Here is a 17,801-nt window from a genome sequence, read left to right on the forward strand (position 1 = left end):
ATTTTGGGACATCCACTGTATTTTCTAGCCTGTGAAACAGAATACAGAACGATTTAATTGAAGCAGTTGGTGATGTCATTAGAAATGACATTAAAAAGGAGATCGGGGCAGCCCCATTTGTTGCTGTAGAAGTAGACGAGATTGTCATTCTCAGCACTGAAAACATACAGTCGGAACAGGACTGATCAAGGACGACTTTCTTCACTGGCAGTGATCTCCGTTGAGACAGAGAGACTTTTAAAACTGAAGAAAGATAAGGAAGGCTTCTACAAAGAAGTTATCGGTGCCTTTCTTCAGAAGGAGCGGCGCATTGACTTCATTTACAAGAAAAGGTAACACGATAAAAACGTTTTTTTAATTTTTGTATATATAAAGAATGCTGACATGAACTTTTAAACCAAATACGTTAACTGTTACCAATCAAATGGTGAATAAACTACTCTGTAGAGTTCATATGTTTGTAAATCTGACTATGATGACGTCAGTGCCTCACCAGCCATGAACCTCACCGCACGTCACTGAGGAACATGAATAGCGGCGCACCACCGATGACAAATCTAACACCCCAACCGAGCCAGCGCGGTCGACATGTGCTTATCCGGGTTTCTTTGGGTGTAACTCATAAATCAACACAAGCCTTTTGATTGGCTGCCTTTCACAACGCTTTTATGCATTTCTTTTTGCGCGGGGGTCTCCGGAATTTTCTTTTAACCCTCAAAATTCTCCCAAAGTGAACGTTGCATATGTTTAATAGTCACTCGAAGAAAATATATAAACGTAAAGCAGGTCGCAAAAAGCACAAGACTGAAACGTGACAACGAAAGAGTTGTATAATGGTCTTAACCGACCAATCACAGTGCCAGTTTACTCCTGAATATTCCAATGGGTGAGATGTTGACACACATTGAAAGGAGCTCTTTGCATGGCTCTTCAGACGGCTTCGCGCAATCCTTTTTTCACAAATAGGTCGCGAGATTAAGTGCATGGCTTGTTTTAGACGACGTCTTCTTCGGGGAACCATATAAAACATTACATTTTTAATGGAGGATTTATGCACGGATCTAAACTGGCAAGGTTGATGGGATTGTACGTCTGGATTACATTTCTATGTGCAATGGCGCTGCCAATAACAGGAAACGGTTTGTTTTAGGTTTTTTTTTCCGTAGGGTGTGCTTTTCGACTGTCCACACACATGCGACCACCACTGCTTCGGGGAATGAAATGTGAGGTGAAATTAATGGAGCTTAGTTAACTTAAACGCGAGCGCCATTTTACGTTCGCCAATTCAACGACTTGCTTTATATCGGCTTCATATAGGCAGTTGAGCTGTGGAGGTTAGATTTGGTCGTCCGTTCACTGTCAGCCGCTCTCCACCCTCCGCCGTATATAATATACATACGTGACAGCGCGCTGTTATGGTGGCAAACGCAATCCACTGGTTCCGAAAGGGACTGAGGCTACACGACAACCCGTCTTTAAGGGACACGATTCGGATGGCTCACAGTTTACGTTGCATCTACATCCTGGACCCTTGGTTTGCAGGTTCGTCAAACGTGGGCATCAATAGGTGGAGGTAAGTTTGCAAACATCCTCATTCGAGACAACTTGGGTCATTTTGTTGTCAGATATCGGACAGTTGCCATTCCACCGTTTATCGCATATAGCATCTGATCAATTTCACCACTCTGTGGTAGCTGTCATCCTGGGAATCATTTTTGCTCAGCCACCCGAGGGCATGCGTGGAACGTTCTTAGGATTGCAAGTGGTTTATGCAACCGAACTTTTGTTTTAGTTCGCTTTATTATCACAAAGTTATATATTCTATTTATGGTATGGCTTCGGTGCCTTCCTCGGGGACACTGAGGCGGTAGTTAGGAAACAAACTCGTATCTCTCGACCCAGTCACTATGTTTTTACTGGCTTACACAAGCTAACTCCCACAAGACTCAAAATCCACGTCTATCCGGGTGTGTGACTCGCACCATTAATTTCATCCATCCATGTTCTATCACACCCGTCGGCATTGTGTTCCGGTGTTCTAGAGCTAGTGTCAGCTGATTGGGAATGCGAGGAGGAATCCATCCCAACCCATCAATCAATCCCATCCATCCATCCATCCATCCATCCATCCATCCATCCATCCATCCATCCATCCATCCATCCATCCATCCATCCATCCCCCAACAAACAATTAACACACACACCATAAGGGATGAGTGGCAAACTTAGGCTGGAGACATACCTATCTCTACTGCGACAACAAATATGTTACGTTTCAGAAATCATAAAAAGGGAGATTTTTGTACTCACGACTCTGTGGTGCTTGTTCAAATAATGTGAGTGTTACAAAGGTGCAAATAAGAAGCTCACCCGCACAAAAAAATCCTGTGACTGTAAAGTGTTCTTGAGAGTTTTGAAAGGTGCTTAGAAATTAAATGTATTATTATTATTGTAACTAAAACACGACAATACGTTCATTGTTTATTTATACATTCAATTAGTATAAAAATGTTTTTTGTTTTTTACATTTTCTTTTGTTTCACCTTATAAATGAACTGTCTTTATTGTGTCAATCGTAGCGTTATAAAGTGAGTATTGTGAGTATTGTGGTCAAAATTGGGAGTCTCCCGACCAAATTGTGAGACTTAACATGTTTGCGAGAAATGATGCCACAATTTGTTGTAAAATTACCGTTGCCAACAACAGGGGCAATACAAACATCGACTTGTTGAGTTCATATGACATACATTCTGTCTGATTATTTTGCAGGTTTTTGTTACATTGCTTAGAGGACTTAGATGCCAGTCTGCGTAAACTCAATTCCCGCCTCTTTGTCATTCGAGGTCAGCCCACAGATGTCTTCCCCAGACTATTCAAGGTTGGTTTGATAGTGTAAGGTGGACGACAATTATCATTTGTAATCATATTATTTATTATTTGTTATTTTTCATTTTTAATTATTTCACATCTGAGTCAGGATACAATAGAATAGGATAAGAGAAATGCAGAGATAAGATGTTTTTCATCCAACAGGGAATTCTATCCAAAGTGTATATTGGCATGAATCCATGTAATCATACTTCCAAACCAACAATGATCTTCACTAGTTTTATATCTAAACATTCCAATTGCTTAATGAGACAACTATCAAGAGTAATCAGCAGGGATGAGAATATTGGGCCTAAGGCCCATTTAATAACATGTGTTGATAGGGAGCGTTTTGAATGAAAAAGTATATATTTTGGGGTAGCGTGGTTTGATACGACTCAAATAACCTGCATGTTGACATTGTGCACATGCGCACAGCGGACGAGCCCCAGTGTTGACGACATGTGCAAAAAATGACTTGATTTGTCATTGCATAGATTGTTTTAAAAGATGAAAACTGTAAATCTTCACGCAAGCGATTAATTTACAATCAAAGTAATTTAAGATGAGGTCACCAACCTTTTTGAGCAATGAATAATCCCCAGTTTGATACACTGTTGAAAAATAGCACATTTGCTCAAATTATCTTCTATTATATTTTTCTCTTTTGTTGTTTAAAATACTGATGATTTCTCACAATAGTTAGGAGAAGGGAAATTTCAAAAGGCAGCACGCTACATCTCTGCCAGTGTTTCCATTTTTCAAGGACCACTTCTTCAACATTGCTTGAAAATTATCATGTACCACAAACTAGAGAGCTCATTGGGACTACCTATGATACTTTGGATGCCTTGCAGTTTTTGTATTCTTTGAGGAGTCTGCTATCAGTGCAGTCATATTGCTCTCCTTGACTAACTGATATCCCACTCATTTACAAAAATTTGTTCCGCACTTTTTTAAAAATGTATTGTCTGACAGCAATTTCTGTCTTTTGGTTGATATTTTTTGGGGGGGATGCATTTGCAGAAACCAATCTGAAATTCTCATCTGGGTACTGGTAGTTGGAAAGTTAGATGGAAACATACAATAAATTGCTCCAGAAACAAGTTCATGAAACCACTTCTTATTTCCAGTTAGCCTTGACATGTTTTGTGTCAAATGTATTCTTGATATGATCTCATTTTCTCTTTAGGAATGGCAGATAACTCATTTATCCTATGAATATGACTCGGAGCCTTTTGGCAAGGAACGGGATGCTGCTATTCAAAAGCTAGCGACTGAGGCGGGGGTTGAGGTCATGGTGCGGATTTCGCACACCCTCTATGATCTAGACAAGTGAGTGGTCAAACACAAGTGTAGTCACTTTCCAACTGCTAATGCAGGTTTGAGTTTAATGTGCCGTCTTTTGTTGAATTAATTCCCTAAAGGATCATAGAAGTGAATGGCGGTCAGCCTCCTCTCACGTACAAGCGCTTCCAGGCTCTCATCAGTTGTATGGTTGCTGTGGACTCTCCGGCAGAGACGATCACTACACAAGTTCTCAAAAATTGCACAACACCCATCAGTGAAGACCATGATGACAAGTTTGCTGTGCCGTCACTTGAAGAACTTGGTAAGTCTTTGAGCTCATACATGTATGTCTATTGCTTCTGCTATGGTTTGTACACATGATATTAATGAATTGAAGTTATTGAATTGTGTTGAACATAAATAAAAACAGAATAAAAGCTCATACCATCTTTGCTTTTTAATGGTAGAGCAATTCAGGAAAGCTCCTTTTTAATCATGGCACCTACCTCGTTCCAGGTAATCTGTTCACTGGTGGGATGTTTTCTGAGCTTTCCTCAACATTTTAATTTTTTGCCACATGCTCCATCTTTTTTTTGGAATGGGCTCGGCCATAAAATTCAGAGTGAATAATTAGTTGCTAGAACAACAATCTCTTTGAATATTAAATATCTTTCCTTGATAGTGTACCTGTCTTCAATTATTCAACATTATAATATTTTGAATGATTTACGTCTCATTGTATTTTCTTATTTCTTTTTAACACTACATTCAAATTTAATTGGAATTGGGCTTGAATAATGTTTCCAAAATCAAATATTGAGAGTTGAAAACTCAGGTACAAGCCTGAAACGAGTACAGTACATGTTGTCATTATCCGTACTCAAATGAAAATTTCATTTTAATTTGGTACCTAAAAATGTATTCACTTGTCACGCTGTGTTATTGACCAGTCACACAGAGAACCCGCCCCTCCCTCAGCAAACTTGAAAGCAAAAAGAGCCCTTCATAATTCTTTTACACACAGAGTGTGACTGATGACCTCTCTGTGATTGCTTGGCTTGACTCCAGCTCACGTTGCAGCAGACTGTATTGAATTTTCCTGAGTTGGTCTCGATTTCGGTTTGTGTGTTATCTAAACGTGTTATGGAACACACTTTTAGAATTTTTTACGCCTTGTTTTGCATCACTAATTGCCTCTTGTTTTTCAAGTTGTTTTTCATGTGCTTACTTCTAATTTGGCTGGTCAGTTGGAAAACAATGTCTCTGTCCCTCTCACATTATCAAATAGTCACTCCGTCACACACACACACACACACACACACACACACACACACACACACACACACACACACACACACACACACACACACACACACACACACACACACACACACACACACACACACACACACACACACACACGCAGGCACACAGCCACTTCCATGCACCATATGCAACATTGTTTGACTTTATGTAGGGAAAGAAGTGAGGAAGTAAAAATAAATAATTTTCAAAAATCACGTTGGTCATAAAAACAATACTAATTTGTGTCAAGTATGACAATTATTGCATACTTACCCGGTCATTCATAAATGATAATGGTATTCAAAACATTAATGTTATGACTTTATATTGAAGACAAACATATCTGTCAATATCTCTATTGCTGTTGTGATGAATATTCCTTCATACAGCTAAGACAAGGTAGATACATGTTAAAGTCAAAGTTAAGTTTCAGAAATGTGTGAAAATAATGTGAGCGTTACAAAAGCGTAAATTTAGAAGTAAATAAAACACAAAAATGCTTTCATTGTTTATACATTCAATTAGTATAAAAATGTATTTTGTTTTTTACATTTTGTTTTGTTTCACCTTACAAATATTTGTGAGTATTGTGATCAAAACCAAGAGTCTCCCGACCACATCGTGAGACTTAACATGTATGGATGTCAAACAATGTTGTATAAATGAATCTTTTGTTATTGTGATCAAAAACCAAATTTAAATCTGCATTCGATCACAGCTGTCTTGAAGCACTAGCCAGGATACACCCTAAACTTAATGCCAGCCAATCATATCGCATGGCACAACATAGACAAACAACCATTCATATTCCCACTCACACCTAGGGACAGAGAAAATCCACGCAGGTATGGCGAGAACACGCAAAAACCACACAGGAAGGCCGGGGCCGGAATCAAACCCTGCACCTTTGCCAGACATGTTGGCTCACAATGCAAAGGTGCAGGTCCAGTCAACCACCCTGCCGCCTGCAATTTCTGACCAATCCATGTCATTTTCAGACTGCAAAACAAGCACTGATTTAAGCCCCACTAAATTCAAGTTAAACCACGCCCGCATCATGTTTATGACCTGCCCACCCCAAGTTCCAACACGGATAAGATCGTGGTGTCAATTTGAATCTTGCACATGCATGTTTCTGGAGATGGAAAGAAGTCAGCGTACATTGGGAAAAGAGCGATTGCCAATTAGTATCTCTGTAATCAGTTTGTAAACGTTTAATTAATGCTTCAGCAGTGTTTAAATGTTTCTGAGAAAAGGGTTCATGAACCTAGAAGGACTCTACTTTGACTGCACGCGTTTTTCTCTTCCCCAGGTTTTGAGATTGAGGGCCTAACAACAGCAGTTTGGCCAGGTGGAGAAACAGAAGCCCTCTTGAGACTAGAGCGACATCTTGAGAGAAAGGTCCAAGGAGCACAGTAGATACAATACATACAATACATATTGATTAATATGGCACTCTAACACCAGCTGAAGCTGCAACAAAGTGCTTAACTATCATATACATGAAATAAAGCAGTCACAAAGTTAGTGGAAAGCACCAGCGAGTGAAACCAAGATCAAGTCGGAATCATGCTGACTCGAATGCCAAAGAGTACAGTACAACTCAGTTTTGAGATGGAGTTTAAAGAGAAGTTATTTATGGAAAAAATATTTAACACGTCCAAAAGCACACTATTTTACAATAGTGGACAAACCACAGTTTTGCTTCATGATTTGCTTTATATTGTGGCTAAATGTATCCATATTTTATGCACAATATTTAGACTGCCCATTCTCTTAATTAACCTGATAACAGCATACAAGACACTTTTTTTATTCATGTTGTTCAATTCCAAGTCAAGTCTTACAGTGTGAAGATTTATTGTAGATGTTTGGCAAATCTCTATTTCTGCCCTTGAGGAGACAAATGAGCAACATTTATGATGCTTTGAAATCTCATCTCATCTCATTTTCCGTACCGCTTATTCCTCATAAGGGTCGCGGGGGTTGCTGGAGCCTATCTCAGCTGTCTTCGGACACGAGGCGGGGGACACCCCGAATTGGTTGCCCGCCAATCGCAGGGCACACAAAGACATACAACAGTCACTCTCACACTCACACCTAGGGACAATTTGGAGTGGTCAATCTGCCTGCCATGCATGTTTTTTGGAGTGTGGAAGGAAACCGGAGGACCCGGAGAAAACCCACGCGGGTCCGGGGAGAAAAACTGTGTGCAAACTCCACACAGGGAGGCCGGACCGGGATGCTAACCGGCGACCTCTGCACTGTGAAGCCGGTGTGCTAACCACTCGACTACCGGGCCGCCCATGTTTTGAAATATTCTCATTAAATCTATAAGATTACACAGAGCAAACAATTGTGTGCCCTATTTCTTCTTTCTGTTTATAGGCCTGGGTAGCAAATTTTGAGCGTCCTCGAATGAGCGCCAACTCACTCCTGGCGACTCCTACAGGTCTCAGCCCCTACCTTCGCTTTGGATGCCTGTCCTGCCGACTCTTCTATTTCAAGCTTACTGACCTGTACATGAAGGTGATATTGGAATTATTGTTGTTTTTTAAAGGAACCTTCCATGACGAATTAAAAGAAAAACAACAACTTTTGTCTGTCAAATAGGTTAAAAAGAACAGCACCCCACCACTTTCCTTGTATGGCCAACTGCTATGGAGGGAGTTCTTCTACACAACCGCAACCAACAACCCGTGTTTTGATAAGATGGAGGGAAACCCTGTATGCGTCTTGATCCCCTGGGAGCGAAACCCAGAGGCGCTCGCCAAATGGGCAGAAGGACGGACAGGCTTTCCTTGGATAGATGCGATTATGACCCAGCTGAGGCAGGAGGGTTGGATCCACCATTTGGCCCGACACGCTGTGGCCTGCTTCCTCACCAGGGGAGACCTCTGGATCAGTTGGGAAGAAGGTGTCCGGGTCAGTACACAAAGCTCACTTGTAATCGCTTGTTGGTATTCTGCCTTTCTTCATTCCTAAATGAATCGTGTCTGCATCCTGGCAGGTGTTTGAAGAGTTGCTGTTAGATGCGGACTGGAGTGTAAATGCTGGCAGCTGGATGTGGCTTTCTTGCAGTTCTTTTTTCCAGCAGTTTTTCCACTGTTACTGTCCTGTGGGATTTGGGCGACGTGCGGACCCCAACGGTGACTACATTAGGTGTGTTGAGATTTACAGTTGTAGTTGGGTCGTTTCTATCACACACTTACACAAACATGCACACACTCACTCGCACAAGGATGAACAAGGTGCCCTGTGTTGTTAGCATACATAAAAAATGATTTTTTTTCCAAGATGCTATTGCAGTGCATTCAATGCCATCTATTGACAACATAAACATTGCTACATTTTAAATTTATCGGTCATACCATTACCGTTTTTCTCTCGATGCAACTCCAAAATTACCATATAATCTTAAACATTTTTTTCAAAATCTCCTATTTTAGGCGTTATTTGCCTATCCTGAGAGGCTTTCCAGCCAAATATATATATGATCCATGGAATGCCCCAGAGGAACTACAGAAGGCTGCCAAGTGTGTCATCGGAGTCCACTACCCGAAGCCCATGGTGAACCATGCAGAGGCCAGCCGCGTCAACATAGAGCGGATGAAGCAAATTTATCAGCAGCTTTCCTGCTACAGAGGACTATGTAAGAGCAATCAGTCACATCTATTTCTGATGCTTTTGATGATCAACTCCATTACACCCAGCCCTAGTCATAGTACTCTACAACTGCCGCCATAGTGTGCAATGTGACAGTAAACACCTTGATTTCCATACCTCAAATCTGCATGTTGGAGTTGAATTGTAAGAGTATGTTCGACTTTAAACCCTGTTATACGCTCTAGCCCCCAATGAGGACAAACACGTAAGAAAACGTAAGATAGATGGATGATCCTGAATGTTTTGCGAAATTTCCAAAGAAGTAGATTACTTATTGATTTTACATGCCAATGTGCAGTGAACTGTGGACCTTGTTAAAATGTGCTGCACTTTGTGGTTAAATTGTGCCGCATTGCTGATCGTTCAGGTCTGCTGGCAACAGTCCCACATAATCACAACAGCGGGGCAAATGAAAACTTGGGAGGAGTCAGCGCAGAAACCAGTCAAGGGCCAGAAGGCTCCTCAGAAGACGCATCGATCCAGAAAGGAACTTCTCAAGCAGGTAGAGTGGTTGCACCACACCGTGTCCCTGATACATAATTTATTTACTCGGCTCAAAATTACCACGTTGTGCAACATCAAAACCGAAAATCAAATTTTGTATTTGTTTTTTCGGCAAAGAGGATCCAAAGACGTTTGCTAGGCTGGAGGGCAGACGCATGCTTGTCGTGGGCCACAGCTCGCTTATAACACCAATGCACACACTTACCATTACTTCCACCACAGCAGCGAACTTGCAACGTGGGGCTAAACATGTCACCAAGTGCTCCGAAAACATTAATCGTGGCATTTGTGGTGGCGAATAATAAACACATTTCTGACAAGCATCGTTTGCGCAAAAGAATGACTGAGTAATTCACAGAAGGCAGAGAATCCATGCTAATCACTCAGCAAACCTAAGAGTGATATGTATTTGTGAGAAACTGGAATTAATTCATTCACTGTCATTCCTGAATTTAATTGGGAATTGAAAATAAAAATTTCAAGCTCATATAACTCCTGACCCATGTAATTTAGGAAATAACTTTTGCTGACGAAAGAAGAGAGTAAGTTTTCTTACACTGCATTGAATGTTTATGTAGTCCTAAAACTTACTATTCTGTGGTTCCTGGAATTCGAGTGACAGTGACAAAAGCCCTGGCACTGTAGTGGACACATTTTTGCACGTCTGGGGGTGAATAAGTTCAGCACATGTTTTCCGAGTTTGTTCATGTGACAAGTTGAAAGCTCGGCCGTGATTAGTCATTAACTGAGCCCTGAGCAACTGGGGTGTCATTTTCAATCAACATCAAATGACAAAATGCCCGCCCAGATTAACGTAAAAATGGCAGAATTTTTCTGCAAAATTCAAATTCCACAAACACAATATTATTCAGATCTTTTTGTTTAGACTTGTGGCTTGCTTAAAAAAATATCGCAGAGAACATTTTTGGTTGACATTCCCTAAGGTGTGACATGAACATGTCAAACCATCTTCTGAGTAATACTTTGGGCAAACAATTATTTTATTCGGCAATTCCATGACGAATTAAAAGAAAAACAACAACTTTTGTCTGTCAAATAGGTTAAAAAGAACAGCACCCCACCACTTTCCTTGTATGGCCAACTGCTATGGAGGGAGTTCTTCTACACAACCGCAACCAACAACCCGTGTTTTGATAAGATGGAGGGAAACCCTGTATGCGTCTTGATCCCCTGGGAGCGAAACCCAGAGGCGCTCGCCAAATGGGCAGAAGGACGGACAGGCTTTCCTTGGATAGATGCGATTATGACCCAGCTGAGGCAGGAGGGTTGGATCCACCATTTGGCCCGACACGCTGTGGCCTGCTTCCTCACCAGGGGAGACCTCTGGATCAGTTGGGAAGAAGGTGTCCGGGTCAGTACACAAAGCTCACTTGTAATCGCTTGTTGGTATTCTGCCTTTCTTCATTCCTAAATGAATCGTGTCTGCATCCTGGCAGGTGTTTGAAGAGTTGCTGTTAGATGCGGACTGGAGTGTAAATGCTGGCAGCTGGATGTGGCTTTCTTGCAGTTCTTTTTTCCAGCAGTTTTTCCACTGTTACTGTCCTGTGGGATTTGGGCGACGTGCGGACCCCAACGGTGACTACATTAGGTGTGTTGAGATTTACAGTTGTAGTTGGGTCGTTTCTATCACACACTTACACAAACATGCACACACTCACTCGCACAAGGATGAACAAGGTGCCCTGTGTTGTTAGCATACATAAAAAATGATTTTTTTTCCAAGATGCTATTGCAGTGCATTCAATGCCATCTATTGACAACATAAACATTGCTACATTTTAAATTTATCGGTCATACCATTACCGTTTTTCTCTCGATGCAACTCCAAAATTACCATATAATCTTAAACATTTTTTTCAAAATCTCCTATTTTAGGCGTTATTTGCCTATCCTGAGAGGCTTTCCAGCCAAATATATATATGATCCATGGAATGCCCCAGAGGAACTACAGAAGGCTGCCAAGTGTGTCATCGGAGTCCACTACCCGAAGCCCATGGTGAACCATGCAGAGGCCAGCCGCGTCAACATAGAGCGGATGAAGCAAATTTATCAGCAGCTTTCCTGCTACAGAGGACTATGTAAGAGCAATCAGTCACATCTATTTCTGATGCTTTTGATGATCAACTCCATTACACCCAGCCCTAGTCATAGTACTCTACAACTGCCGCCATAGTGTGCAATGTGACAGTAAACACCTTGATTTCCATACCTCAAATCTGCATGTTGGAGTTGAATTGTAAGAGTATGTTCGACTTTAAACCCTGTTATACGCTCTAGCCCCCAATGAGGACAAACACGTAAGAAAACGTAAGATAGATGGATGATCCTGAATGTTTTGCGAAATTTCCAAAGAAGTAGATTACTTATTGATTTTACATGCCAATGTGCAGTGAACTGTGGACCTTGTTAAAATGTGCTGCACTTTGTGGTTAAATTGTGCCGCATTGCTGATCGTTCAGGTCTGCTGGCAACAGTCCCACATAATCACAACAGCGGGGCAAATGAAAACTTGGGAGGAGTCAGCGCAGAAACCAGTCAAGGGCCAGAAGGCTCCTCAGAAGACGCATCGATCCAGAAAGGAACTTCTCAAGCAGGTAGAGTGGTTGCACCACACCGTGTCCCTGATACATAATTTATTTACTCGGCTCAAAATTACCACGTTGTGCAACATCAAAACCGAAAATCAAATTTTGTATTTGTTTTTTCGGCAAAGAGGATCCAAAGACGTTTGCTAGGCTGGAGGGCAGACGCATGCTTGTCGTGGGCCACAGCTCGCTTATAACACCAATGCACACACTTACCATTACTTCCACCACAGCAGCGAACTTGCAACGTGGGGCTAAACATGTCACCAAGTGCTCCGAAAACATTAATCGTGGCATTTGTGGTGGCGAATAATAAACACATTTCTGACAAGCATCGTTTGCGCAAAAGAATGACTGAGTAATTCACAGAAGGCAGAGAATCCATGCTAATCACTCAGCAAACCTAAGAGTGATATGTATTTGTGAGAAACTGGAATTAATTCATTCACTGTCATTCCTGAATTTAATTGGGAATTGAAAATAAAAATTTCAAGCTCATATAACTCCTGACCCATGTAATTTAGGAAATAACTTTTGCTGACGAAAGAAGAGAGTAAGTTTTCTTACACTGCATTGAATGTTTATGTAGTCCTAAAACTTACTATTCTGTGGTTCCTGGAATTCGAGTGACAGTGACAAAAGCCCTGGCACTGTAGTGGACACATTTTTGCACGTCTGGGGGTGAATAAGTTCAGCACATGTTTTCCGAGTTTGTTCATGTGACAAGTTGAAAGCTCGGCCGTGATTAGTCATTAACTGAGCCCTGAGCAACTGGGGTGTCATTTTCAATCAACATCAAATGACAAAATGCCCGCCCAGATTAACGTAAAAATGGCAGAATTTTTCTGCAAAATTCAAATTCCACAAACACAATATTATTCAGATCTTTTTGTTTAGACTTGTGGCTTGCTTAAAAAAATATCGCAGAGAACATTTTTGGTTGACATTCCCTAAGGTGTGACATGAACATGTCAAACCATCTTCTGAGTAATACTTTGGGCAAACAATTATTTTATTCGGCAATCTCCGGCATTTGACATAATTTACAAAATGCCGAGTCGCCAGTCAGCCATCGAAATGCATTGTTGATTGTCCCGTTAACTGTTTGCCAATGTTAGTTATTTGGAAAGATACCTCAGTGCTGTACAAAGATGTGCTTTTCACATTCAGGCAAGCAGTTGTTTGAGTGGCCAAAAGAAATGATTAGGGGCGCGTAACTGGGCCATAAAATTGGAACGATACAATTTCAATCTCATAAAGCAAAAGAACTACCTCAACAACGACAATGTTGGACATTGACCCACTAGGTACAATAAGCCCACCGTGGGCAAACAATAATGCTCGGTTAATAACCACAGCCAATAGCCTCATCTCCACTCCATATCTGACCGTTAAAGCACATTTTCCACATCCTGAGCGTCTAACCTCATACATGTATAGTCCAACATACATCTTGCCAACAGTCTTGTCTTCCTCCAACTATTCTAACACTTAGATCCCCGTGATAAGTTTGAAACATCGCTTTCCGAATTGATTTTGAACTGGTTACGTATACTTTCCATTGTGGAGCCCTGCTATTGTTCTCTTAAAACACCTGTGTCAAAGTCAAGGCTTGGGGTCCAAATCTGGCCCGCCACATCATTTTATTCGTCCCGTGAAAGTAAATCAAATTTGTGAGTTCTCCCATGTAAACCACAATAACAGTCATTGTTTTTTACTTCAAATTTGAACATTTGTTTTTCATTAATTCCGATAATTTCACACACATCTTTTTTTGTTGCTCATGTGAAATGTGCTTGTTCCTGTCAGGTGCTTTGAATTCAGAGAAAGGGCGATCGAGGCAGAAGCGACGGAGTGAAGAAAGCCAAGCCGAAAACAACTCCAAATTCCTGAGGCCAAGTAAATAGTGTTGCAAAAGACAAAATACCAAAAAATCTCCAAGTCAAGCTGAATGGCATCCTCCCCCCATTGTGTCTTCAGCTCTTTCTAATTTACTGGAACTGAAACTGCCCTTGGTGGAGTCACAGTGGGCATTCATGGATTCAGATACCTGCATTACTGACAATTTGAGAGAATACCTTTCAGACACAAGACTATAGCACAGTCTCATAATTAGACATTCTGGGAACAAAATCCAAGAACTCCTCCTGTCAACTCGACCCCCTCCCTGCTATCCTTATCAAGTCCTGCCTACCCTCTCTTCTCCCATTTATTTCAACCATTATTCACTCCTCATTATCAACTAGAATTGTTCCTATCCCACTCAAAACTGCAGCTGTTACTCCAATCCTGAAAAAACCTGGCTCAGATCCAAACGATTTCAATAATTTACGTCCAATCTCCCACCTTCCATTCATCGCCAAAATCCTTGAAAAGACAGTTGCGTCCCAGCTTCACTCTCATCTCACTCACAATAACCTCTACGAACAATTCCAGTCTGGTTTCCGCCCCCCGTCACAGTACTGAATCGGCTCTCATAAAAATCACGAATGATCTTTTCATGGCAGCTGATGCCGGTTCACTCTCCATCCTCATCCTTCTCGACCTGACCTCCGCTTTTGACACCATTTCCCACCCTATCTTGCTCGACAGGCTTTCCACCCTAGGCATCACGCACACCCCACTTCGCTGGTTTCATTCCTATCTCTCTGATCGCTCACAATTTATCCAAATCAACTCGTTCACCTCACGGTCCTCTCCTGTGTCCTCTGGTGTGCCTTAAGGGTCTGCCCTGGGGCCCCTTCTCTTTATTATCTACCTACTTGGCAATATTTTCCAGAAATTTGGCATTCACTTTCACTGCTTCGCGGATGACACCCAACTCTACCTCTCCAGCAAACCCGACGCCTTTCTTCCACCTTCATCCCTCTCACTTTGCCTATCAGAAATTAAATCCTGGCTTTCCCATAACTTTCTCAAGCTTAACAGCGAAAAAAATGAACTTCTCCTTGTCGGTACCAAATCCACCCTCCACAAAACTAACGATTTCTCTCTCACCATTGACAGTTCAACCGTGTCCCCCTCCCCTCAGGTCAAGAGCCTGGGTGTCATCCTCAATAGCTCACTATCTTTTCACTCCCATATAAATAACATAACTCGATCTGCTTATTTCCACCTCCGTAATATTAACCGTCTCCGTCCCTCGCTCACCCCTCACTGCGCTGCGTCACCTCCCGCATCGATTATTGTAACTCACTTCGGTGTCAATCAGAAATTTCTCCATAAACTCCAACTCGTCCAAAATTATTCAGCCCGGATCATCACTAGAACCCCCTCCTTTCACCACATCATCCCTGTCCTCCAGCAACACCACTGGCTCCCTGTTAAACATCGTATCGAATTCAAAATACTTCTGTTTACATTCAAAGCCATCCATAACCTTGCCCCTCCCTATCTTTCTGACCTGCTTCAAATCTCTGTTCCCTCTGGGTCCCTCAGACCCTCATCATGGGATGCAGAGCTTTCAGCCGCTCTGCTCCCAAACTCTGGAATTCACTTCCACCCAACATCCGTAATATTGAATCCCTCCCTATTTTGAAGTCCCACCTCAAAACCCATCTGTTTAGAATTGCTTTCAATGTCTAGTTCAATCTGCTATTTTATTATTTATCATTTTACTTATGGTTTTTATTGTAAAGTGTCCTTGGGTGTTTTGAAAGGCGCTATATATATATATATATATATATATATATATATACAGGATATGAAATGTTCAAACCCGTTAAAGAAACTCACTGAGGTCATGGGATCACACATGTAAATATGTGCGAGGTTTGAAATGTGCATACAGTATTTGCGGCTTCCGAACTCCCTCTGTAAGTAGCTCATCCTTACTAAACGTTTCTGTTTTGTGACATGTTCTTTTTTTAATAAAGTACTGCCAGGTATGATCTGTTTTGGAAATAAAGTCAAAAGTGATCGTGTTTTCATCGGTTATCTTTGTCAGTTCAGTAACTGAGTCATTTTACATGCCGGTTGCTTGCCTTGTTGGTTGACACGATTATTAAGCAGAGGCGTGCGCCCACAAAATCGGAAAGGCGCATGCTCGAACGCTTTGTACAAGCGACACACATGACGAACCAACCCAAAAGGAACTCATGCTGAATAGGCGGTGTTAGTTATGGACAGGCGCTTCACCAAAATCGTTGAAAGCGCATGCGGAGAACTGACAAGAGTTCAGCGCAATAAAAAAAATGAAGTTGAACTCAATCACTGGCGCTCGTCCCCCAAGCACTTGTCAGCTATTCGAGCCCAAGGGGCCAGTGGCGAGCGCATGCGTGCGCGTCTGCGTGTACGTGTGTGTGCGCGCGCGCGTACGTGTAGTCTTTTACCACGGATTCAGGTGTGTGGTCTTTTACCACTTATTTTGACCAATCCCGTGCGCCTTCAACCGAAGGGGGGCGGAGGGTCAAGTCAACTCTTCAACCAGCTACCTATGAAGAGCTGGCTCCAGTCGTTTATTTCAAAAAGCCGGCTCCAACAGCTCATATCACTACTTCTATACTGAATAATAATAATAATAATAATGATTTTTCAGCGCCTTTCAAAACTCCCAAGGACCCTTACAGTCACACGATACATTTTTCTTCGGGTGAGCCGAGGCAGCTAGACGCACCAGCGTTCACTCAACCCGGAAATAACTCAAATACCAAACTACAGTTTTCAGGGTAAAGCGGTCTTTTAGACACACCTCCTGCACTACATTACTTTCTTTCTGGTAAGTTTGGTGGTCATTTGGTCGAGAATATCTGATCAAGATCACAGCTTTTCGTGGGGACTGGTGTGCGTTTCTGGATATGGAAGACGGTCCCCGGAAAGTACAGCAGAAACCCGTACGCGTCATCGCAGCGTTGTGCAAAGGAAGGGGCATTGGAAAAAATGGCACACTACCCTGGAAACTACCGTAAGTCTCTTTATGCTCGAAACACTTTTAAAACACTTCTCGGCATAAACATTGACAGGACACTCGCATGTAATACTTAAAATACTGTATAAATTACAATCGACGTGACGTTCGTGTGAAAAAAATGCAGCAAAATGATTCATTCGAGTACACGTGTATGATAGACCCCGAAACAGTTCTGTTTTTGATTACTTGGCTGGGCTTCTTCAGAGATGAATCAATCAGATCAAAGTCAGCCTGCGCGAATCATTAATTCAGTCCAAAAGCTGAATGCAAATAGCATGTTTTCATCTATAGTATCAAAGGGGTTGCCGTAGTTGAAAAGGACGGCCACCCATACGCGGCAAACGGGGGAATGTTACACAAAAAAGGTGAAAAAAACGTCTCCAAACTAACAAAAAAACAATAACAACACGCACACATCGAGCGTAAAACAAAACCCACTGCACGTATGAAAAGTTGCAACCTACCGAACGCTTCAAATGTGCCTAACAACGCGTGCAGAAGTACAACATATTTGATATTGAAGGAATAGAATAATGCATCCATCCGTTGTCGATGCCATTTCTCCTCATCGAGGTTGCATGTTACTGGACATCTTGCTCCCAGACTTTGAGCCGAGATGTGGAGTTCACCCTGCACCTGTTGCTAGTTGGGGA

General features: G+C 41.9%; 2 protein-coding genes across 3 annotated transcripts in view; both read left to right on the plus strand.

Moving 5' to 3' along the window:
• The first annotated feature begins 887 nt into the window (after window positions 1–887).
• On the plus strand, window positions 888–16,769 carry cry1b (cryptochrome circadian regulator 1b). 2 transcript variants are annotated; one of them, XM_088997211.1, is made up of 11 exons: window positions 888–1,573; window positions 2,770–2,878; window positions 4,061–4,203; window positions 4,296–4,480; window positions 6,776–6,864; window positions 7,852–7,992; window positions 8,077–8,388; window positions 8,474–8,625; window positions 8,913–9,115; window positions 9,497–9,631; window positions 14,049–16,769. In XM_088997211.1, the coding sequence occupies exons 1-11, from the start codon at window positions 1,416–1,418 to the stop codon at window positions 14,144–14,146; spliced, it is 1,725 nt and encodes a 574-aa protein (XP_088853337.1). In that variant the 5' UTR covers window positions 888–1,415; the 3' UTR covers window positions 14,147–16,769. The 2 variants fall into 2 exon arrangements, with proteins under 2 accessions (XP_088853337.1, XP_088853336.1); XM_088997210.1 differs by lacking the exon at window positions 14,049–16,769 and having other exon boundaries at window positions 888–1,223; window positions 1,318–1,573; window positions 9,497–9,684.
• A 92-nt stretch (window positions 16,770–16,861) lies between these two features.
• The window catches only part of LOC148898174 (dihydrofolate reductase), a 5,613-nt gene continuing 4,673 nt past the window's right edge, over window positions 16,862–17,801 (plus strand). Inside the window, exon 1 of the mRNA XM_088997215.1 lies at window positions 16,862–17,142. Coding sequence (XP_088853341.1) covers window positions 17,036–17,142 — 107 coding nt within the window. The 5' untranslated portion in view covers window positions 16,862–17,035. The remainder of the gene's footprint in view (window positions 17,143–17,801) is intronic.

The sequence above is a fragment of the Hippocampus bargibanti genome, linkage group LG05 (genome assembly GCF_051943395.1).
Source record: "Hippocampus bargibanti isolate YZ-2025 linkage group LG05, ASM5194339v1, whole genome shotgun sequence".
Lineage (NCBI taxonomy): Eukaryota > Metazoa > Chordata > Actinopteri > Syngnathiformes > Syngnathidae > Hippocampus > Hippocampus bargibanti.